The 8,938-nt window shown below is 41.0% G+C and overlaps 1 protein-coding gene across 1 annotated transcript; it reads right to left on the bottom strand.

Annotated features, from left to right (window-relative positions):
* Window positions 1–7,388: 7,388 nt before the first annotated feature.
* On the bottom strand, window positions 7,389–8,529 carry LOC147437315 (17.6 kDa class I heat shock protein 3-like). The gene is made up of 2 exons (XM_086485922.1): window positions 8,254–8,529; window positions 7,389–7,848 (listed from the first exon to the last, which is right to left on the bottom strand). The coding sequence occupies exons 1-2, from the start codon at window positions 8,501–8,503 to the stop codon at window positions 7,577–7,579; spliced, it is 522 nt and encodes a 173-aa protein (XP_086342048.1). The 5' UTR covers window positions 8,504–8,529; the 3' UTR covers window positions 7,389–7,576.
* Between the last annotated feature and the right edge of the window lie 409 nt (window positions 8,530–8,938).

Genomic DNA, 8,938 nt, shown 5'->3' with positions numbered 1-8,938 from the left:
CAGGATCTGCATCAGAGGAACGTCGTCGACTAGACTGTTCAAATTTTGCCATGATTCCACAATCTTGAGTAAAACGCTTTTTGTCGATTCGTTCCACCCTAAAATGTCAACCTTTACACCATGCTGCTGTGATGACTTATACTACAACGAACAAAGATTATGAGTGGCCGTTCAAACATTTATAAATAAAGTCACTTGCTAGTCGTACATTGCAAACTTACCTTGGTCGCGCAACCCCGAGAGTACTCCCACTCTTCCTCAGTCACTTCGTCACCGCATTGTTGTGCGCTTTTCAATTGGTTGTGCAACCATCTTAAGCTCATGAAGGTTGGTAGGCTCTCCAGAACCGTCGGATAGTGCATCGGTGGTCGTCTTCCCCGTCTCCACTCGATTCATGCCCTTTGTCGCTCTTGCTTTGCATCCTCATATTGTGAAATCCACTTTTGCATCACTGGATTGTGAAGCATGCAAAATCGGTTGATTTTAGCCTCTAGATCTTCCGTCATCTTCTTCTCAACACCGAGATTGCACATGACAATCCCAGATATGCGCTCATCATCTATGGTTCGCCATAAAGTGTCCCGGGCTTTATCAAATCCATCTAGCCACTCTCCAATGTACACTAGGGACTCTGATACCAACCATCCTTCTGCCATGCTACCCTCCGGACGTGCCTTTTGACGCACATATCCCTTAAGCGTTTTCATGAAACGTTCTAAGAAGAACATCCATCTGGAATGAACTGTGCCAGCTATTTCCACCTCATCAACTATGTGAACAAGAAGATGCACCTGAATGGTTAGCATGGTAGTAGGAAAATGTTTCTCAAACATGCACACAAGCTCCGCAGCATTTAGTTTGGCGAATGGTATGGAGTCTACGTTGATCTCCTTTTGTGAGATCCATTGCACCAGCTTTGCAAGTTTGTAGATTGTGTTACGGATGTCGAGAGACAAACATTCCTCAATGGCAACCGATAAAATAAACTGTAAAGTATGTGCAGCAATGATATTAAAGTCCACATTTTATGCAATGATATTAAAGTCCACTATGAACGTACCTGACACATTTTATGCCAATCGTGTGACTTCAAACCTGTAAGCTTTCCTTCTTTAGTAAAACACGTTCGGAGCGAGTGCATTACGCCAGTGGGGGTCCGCAAAGATCGAATGGTCTCTTTTACTTTGCGTTCTTGGGCTCCTGTGAAAATCCATGGTGCTTTAGGGAGTTTTATCGATCCATCAAACGCTGTTTGCGGCCAATATTGCTCCATACGATCCACATTTCTAAGGTCAACTCTGGCTCCCAAAGTATCTTTCTTGCCGGTCAGATGGTCCCATAGTAGATTACCCACATTCTTGAATATGTGCATTGGATCGAGCAAGTGATTGATCATGAGTCGGGGCCAGTATGGTAACTCGTACCATAGAGATAGTCTCTTCATCCCTGGAGGCAATCCGTCATCGCACATCTCCTTCTGCTCTAACCATGCTTGTGCAGACATCCTTGGTGGCTCTCTTCCCAAAAAGTCGTCGCGTAACACATGATTCTCTGGAAGATACGCTTGATGACCTTCGTAGATTTGCTTCTTCAGTGAGGGCGCCCTACGTGCATTCAGTCTAGGTCCACATGTGACACATGCTCTGTATCCGCTTGTTTGAAGCCCTGCATGTATACACATGATAATAGATCAACTATGGGAAAAAACAAGATTTACAGTGTCTGAGTGAGGAGTGTCAATAGATCACCTGAGCATTCTGTTAGCCCGGGATAGTCATGCATGGTCCACATTAGAATGCCTCTAATCAAAGCATTCCATCGTCCTATGTGTCGGCTCATATCCACCACCTCTATGCCAATCCAAAATTGTTGTAGCTCTTCCAATAGTGGACGAAGATACACATCCATATTCCCCACTTTATATCGCCCTGGCACAATCAAGCTTAGCCATAGGTGCCCCTTCTTCGTAGTCAACCACGGGGGAATTTTGTAGTTGACGATGACAACGGGACATACACTGTAAGATGTTGATCTTTGACCAAATGGATTTACGCCATCCATAGCCAGGCCTAAGCGCAAATTTCGAGCTTCCCTGGCAAAATCCGACCATGTTCCATCTATATGTTTCCAGGCTGCGCAATCTGCAGGAATTCGTAGCACACCATCCGAAGATTTATTCTCCTCATGCCATGATGCTAGGGCGGCCATGGACTTACATTCGAAGAAATGCTTGATGCGAGGAAGCAGAGGAAAATGTCGCAAAACCTTTTGTGGAATTTTTGTCCCGTGGAGATCTACTCGATATCTTTCGGAATCACATTTCGGACACTTCTCCATATCTATGTATTCCCCTCTGAAAAGAATGCAGTCATTAGGACAAGCGTGGATAGAATTGTAATCCATCCCCAAGTTTCGCAAAATCTTTCTTGCTTCATCTCGGGAATCTGGCATCACATTGTCAGCTGGTAGTATGTGCTCTTTAAGCAATCTACACAACATAAAAATACGATACAGTCGTGTAAAAATCTATTAGATCATTATACATTTAGAGTTTTATTAAAGTAAACTAATTGTAATAGATCACCTGAAAAGCGCTGTGACGCTAGTGTCACTCCATCCAAACTTTGCGTGCATGTTGAGAAGAACCAGGAGTGCTTTCAATCTAGACATACGTGCTCCATTATACAATGGCGTATCGGCTTCACTTTTCATATCATCATAGATAAGCCTTTCTGAATCCATGATCGTCTCGATCATTTCATCAATCTCGGGCTCAAACATTGCCTCGTTGGGAATGTGCTCTGCATGATCATCCCCCGAGCTGTCAGAGGCTACATCTTGTGGCCTCACATATGCTGCTTGACCAAAGCGCCTGCGAACACGTCTATTGGGTTGCAAGATTGCTGCTTGTTGGCCAGCGTCAGAGTCCGACGAGTTATAATTGGAAACAACTCGATCTATAATAGATGGATCGAACTCGCCAAATTCGCGAACGTGCTGCAAAGAAACACGTCTTGTCCGTCGCACAGCATGCTTGCATTGATTACAAGGACATAAGACCCTCGTTGAGAGATAGGTGTTTCGGTTGGACGGTCCCACATCCTCGTCACTACTCATAATGAGGATAAAAATCTTATAACCTGGACAACAAATTTAATATTCTATTGGCATTCTTCGTCTTATATCTCTCTCTCTCTCTCTCTCTCTCTCTCTCTCTCGCTACCTCACATTCTCTAGTCATATCCAATCCCCGCACACCTCGGTCTAGAGGTGCACGGAGATCAGAACCACCGGGTTATAATCTCGTCTTTATTGGTCAATACCTATATTTGTGGGTACAAGAAATCTACAGACCCACGTCTACATGATACTGCATGTAGTGGACAAAACCCCTTTGCCTCTTCTCTAGCTGTAGCACTTCACAGCATCTTAACATCTTTTCACAGTAGATCTTTTCACTGTTCGTCTAACTCTAAACCCTAAACCGTAAGTAATTCTTGCGTGGACTCGATCTAACGTAAATAAGCGTAAATCTAAATAAACGTAAATCTAACTAAAAATAAACCTAAATCTAATTTAACGTAAGTCTACATCTAACCTAATCTTTAACGTCTTTTGGGATAGTTTCCTACGACGTTAAAACTCTCTTCTTCTTGTGTGTGTGTGTGTAAACCTAAATAAACCTAAGTCTAATCTAATATAACATAAATCTAAATCTAACGTAAATTATGTTATATTAAAAACAAAGAACTAAACTAACAGGGATTATAAGAACCTTAAAACTGATTTAACACATAATTTTTCACATAACTCGGCAAGAGTTGGCATTCTCATCACTAAAGATGTGAGAGTTAACTTCCGGCGGTGACGCTGCCTCATCTCCATCCACATCTGACGACAGCAATTGGCCCTTTAGACCGTTCTTGCTCTTGTTACTAACTTTGAAGTTGCTGTTGAATGACTAGAGGTTGTCTAGATGGTCATTGTGTCGGGGATGTAGTGACTCTTGCCGCCCTGAAGATCCACCTTCTTCCCTATCTTCTGAAGACATTTCACTAGTACTTTTGGATCGACGGAGCCCACCATGAGTGAAGGCAGCAATACCCTATATTCCATTGAGGGCTTTCTTCACCCGCTTCATGCAGGCATCGCAGTCTATGGAGACCTAAATCTAATCTAATATAACGTAAATCTAAATCTAGCGTAAATAAACGTAAATCTAGTTAAAAATAAACATAAATCTAATCTAATTTAACTTAAATAAACCTAAATCTAATTTAACGTAAGTCTACATCTAACCTAATCTTTAACGTCTTTTAGGATAGTTTCCTACGACGTTATAACTCTCTTCTTCTTGTGTGTGTGCGCGTGTGTGGATGTGTGTGCCAATAAAAAGAGATAAATGGTATAACCTTTCTATCACCCATGCCAAGTATGATAGATTGATTATGCCATTTCCCTCTTGAATAATAGGTCTTGAGTTCAACTCCTCGTCGGCTAGATCTTTAGGTCTTTTCATTTTAATTAGTTTCCTACGACGTTAAATTAGTTTCTCTCTCTTTCTCTCTCAATGTGTGTGCGTTTTTTTGGATCGTATGCATGTTTTCTCTCTCTTTTCCTCTCTCAATGTGTGCGTTTTTTGTTTATGCATGTTCTCTCTCTCTTTTCCTCTCTCAATGCGTGCGTTTTTTGTTTATGCATGTTCTCTCTCTCTTTTCCTCTCTCAATGTGTGTGTGCATTCTTTGTTTATGTATGTGTGTGTGCGTTTTTGTTTATGTTTGTACTCTCTCTCTCTCTCTCTCTCTCTCTCTCTCTCTCTCAAAAACACTATGTGTGTGTGTATGTGTGTGTGAGAGAGAGAGAGAGAGAGAGAGAGAGAGGGAGAGAGAAAGAGGGGAAGGGAACATGAGAATGAGGAGAGGGAAGGAGCATACCTGGCTCTCCTTCCTCTCCTCGTGTGTGTGTATGTGTGTGTGTGTGTGTGTGTGTGGAGAAGAAAAAGAGAGAGCTAGAGAGAGAGAGAGAGAGAGAGAGAGGGGGGGAGAGCGTTACCTGCTCCTTGCTTGAGGGCACCGAAAAACTCAGATCTGAGATCTGAGTTTTTGGGCGCGCTCTGTTATTTTTTAGCCCAATCGGCGTCGCTATGAGCGTCGTAAATTTACAAAGAAATTTGCGACGCTCATAGCGACGCCGGGAATTTTTTTTTGAGCGTCGCTGTGTGAGCGTCGCTAATATGAATAGCCTCTTGTAGTGAAACCCAATGTATTTCCATCGCTAAAAACGTCACAAGTGCAGACAACCTCTTGTAGTGTAGGGATGTAGAAAAAGAAAGTTAGATTCAATAGATCCAGAATTTTCTTGAAGATATGACTAACATTCTTAAGGCAATAGAAAAGCTTTTATAATGCAAAGGATATTGCTAAAATGCATATTACAAAAAAGCAGAGTCCTATTATCTTTCCTTCAGGAGAGATTGATTTCTTCCAAATATTTTGTAGACAAAAATCTTGAAAACATTGTAGTCAAATTATTTCCCTATAGCATGGACCTTTTAAAACCCTCAAGATTAGTGGGAATGCAGTAGTCTTGAGCGCATACAATGTTTCATGTTAGGGGTTGAAGGAGTCTTTTTTGTCACATAAGAACATAGCTACTGTGAGTTCCGTACATGAATGTGAAAAGATCCTACTAAGATATAGGGTTTGTCATTCCTAACATGAAATATACAAATGGATTCTTATAAAGTAGAATGATAGCCATGAGGATGTGAGTATTTGGAAATGCCACAATACTATTACAAGAGAAATCCACACTTCTTATCACATGACACTAAGAAAACGAGCTAATCAAACAACATTATAGCTGGTGATCGCCTACGTTGGTTGTCAAATGCATCAAAATAATTTGATTGTTGGTCGTGAAAAAGTGAACATGACATCAACATGATGGTAGAAGTCACAAAAGAGATGATGATAGAGATCACAATAGACAGAATTGTGATGATGGAGATAACATAAGACATGATTGAGATTCAACAGGGGAAGGTATGCAAGACGAATAGGCCACAACAAAGAGGACAAATATGAAAAGATCATAGCCACAAGGCCGGTGATCAAAGGACTTATACAGTGCATGATGATCACATGTATATAGATATGCTAATAGTGAACGATGATGATGAATGAAAGGAAGGGAGTATGAACGTGTTAGCCGTCACACATGATCGTTACATTTGATCAAGATTTGACATGTGAGAAGGTATGAGCTCGATGAAGAGATCACAATAGAGAAGCCAAATATACAAGGGATCCTAACCATAGGGATAGTGATCAAAAGACTCACAAAGAGCATGATGATCGGATATATAGATATATGCTAGTAGGCACGACAATGATGAATGAAACAAAGAGATATTGCATGTGTCATAAATTCTCCCACATAATTTAAATGCATTGGATGTTGTGAAGAGAGACAAAGAGGTATGAGTTGAGGTTGTTTCCATGACTAAGATAAAATTGGCCTTTCCATAAGAGAGACAATACAACGTACAAGCACAATCAATGCAATGCTTCTTGCATCTACATCTAGCCCTTTGTGCCACAACATACTATATCTACATTCAAAACAAGCTTTGGAGATCGATAGCAAGAGTGTTTACAAACTGAAGGAGAAATCTCTACCTCAAGAAGTTGAAAAAGGTTCATTACTTAAAACATCCAAATCTCTAAACGTATATGTTTACTTGGATAATACAATTAGTCTACAAAACAAGACATAACTTCCATGGCCTTATAATTTGTGGGGTGACAATGCCACATAGTTGTTTATGGAACTTTTGTATAATGTGTACTATATGGTCTAAAGTTTGTCATTTCCTCATTGCATGACTTGTAACTACTGACATGGTTTTGCTTGGCTTGACAAAATAATGTTCTCTATCTTCTACACTCAGAAAGATGCTTACTTGATTAGCCGATAAGTAATTCAATTAATTTTTTTTCAGGGAGGGAGATCACTTAATAATTATGTGACTATCATGTGACTGTAACAAAAGGGGTTATTAAATTTTTCTTTTCACATTTTCATATACAGAAGAGTATCATAAAATAAAATTGAAAAAAAATATAGATTGAATAAAAAAAATATATATTTTATTTGTCAAAAATTTATAGATAAAAAGTTTTAAAAATAATCCTCGAATGCAAATGATATACACAATTTATACATAGTGATCTTCTTGAAATTTTTTATTTTTCATTAAAAAAATCTAGTATATATTGTAAACATGCTATGTCTGAACTTGCAACAACAAGACAATTTACTAAATAACATCAACAAATTTCTATAGCAAAGCCTACCAAACAAGACTAGTTTTGAAGATGAAAAGTCTTCTTTAAAGAGTAAGATCACACAACGGATAATGTTATGTAAGCTTGTCTGAGCTTCACGATCATGCGAGGGTGAGGCAAGTATAGTTTTGAAAGTATTTTGTAGTCAAGCGGCAAGTACTAATTATAACTAGATCAGCAGTAGCAAAATCTTTGAGGAGTACTAGAGACACGAATGCCGCAGCATTTAGGTGCTGCTAACAGGGATGGTCTTGGGGGCAGGCTTTGGCATCTTGGGCACCACAATTGTGAGAACTCCATTTTCCATGCTCGCTTTCCCTTCCTTCAAGTTGGCATTCTCAGGCAAGCGGATGCGCCGCAAGAAGGACCCCTGCACCCGCTCCTCTAGGTGCCATTTGTCCACAGGGCGAGTCTCCTGCTGTTTCTTGCGCTCCCCGCTTATCTGCAGCACACGCGCCCCGCCCTCCACTTGCACTTTCACATCCTCCTTTGCCAAACCTGATCAGCAAATGCAGTACATTACCAGCCATCTAAGTTTCACATTCAATGCAGAAAGGCTCCCTAGCTTAATTACAGCTCCTCTTCAACAACCCGCAATGCAGGCTAGCGGTTGCAGAGAGTCTGCAATAGATGCATCTCTTTCTACATTATTAGAGACTAGCCTTTCGCCCTTCCTCCCTGAAGTGAATGATGGATAGATCTATGTTGCAAGAATGTACTGTTCATCCATGCTGTATGCAAAGATTACGCACTGCACGTGTGTGTGTGTGTGTGTGTGTGTGTCAGAGAGAGAGAGAGAGAGAGAGAGAGAGAGAGAGAGAGAGAGAGCGAGAGCGAGACGTGCTTCGATTGATCTTCATTGTGTGAAACTAGCAAGAGGAGATCAAAGCAGTGCTACTATACCAGGTAGGTCGACCTTGAAGATGTGAGCCTCGGGAGTTTCCTTCCATGAGTCGACCTGAGTGTTGGCCTCGGCAGCCACATCATGAGCGTATAAGCGGCTGCTGCCCGTGTATCGATCGCGGCCAGATAATTGGCAGCTTCCGAAGAGGAGAGGGTCGAAGTTGTAAGGGTCGGAGACGTCGGTTATACCCCTGACAAGGAAGGGAGAAGTGAGCGCCATTATTACGAGGAAGGGAGAAATGAGCGGCATCACTGTGGTCTGAAGGAGTGGGAAGGGTGATAGTGCAGGTTTTGAAGCTTTGCAGGCATGGACGCTATATATATATATATACGTAGAGAGAGAGAGAGAGAGAGAGAGAGAGAGAGAGAGAGTTTTTAACATTCCAGGGGAGTCATTGAAGTGGATTTGGACCGTCGTTCTCGAGTCACTTAATTATAATTATAGGCTTGATGGCAAGAAGAAGTATTAACGTCGTAGGAAACTATACCAACGGACCGGGTTGTAAATTTATTGTTCTCTCTTAATACATTCCCGCGTAATTATGGTAGAAAACAAGATGAAAGTTTGCTATGGCTTACTTACATAAGGCAATTGAGAGGAAATCAATTAAACATAAAAGTGTATATTAAAAAACTAGTCTTGCTTGGTGGGCGTTGCTACAAAACCTAACAGCCCATAAGAAAA

This window comes from Adiantum capillus-veneris, chromosome 17 (assembly GCF_014529385.1).
Source record: "Adiantum capillus-veneris isolate H3 chromosome 17, ASM1452938v2, whole genome shotgun sequence".
Taxonomy (NCBI): domain Eukaryota; kingdom Viridiplantae; phylum Streptophyta; class Polypodiopsida; order Polypodiales; family Pteridaceae; genus Adiantum; species Adiantum capillus-veneris.
This window is presented reverse-complemented; position numbering and strand designations above follow the sequence as displayed.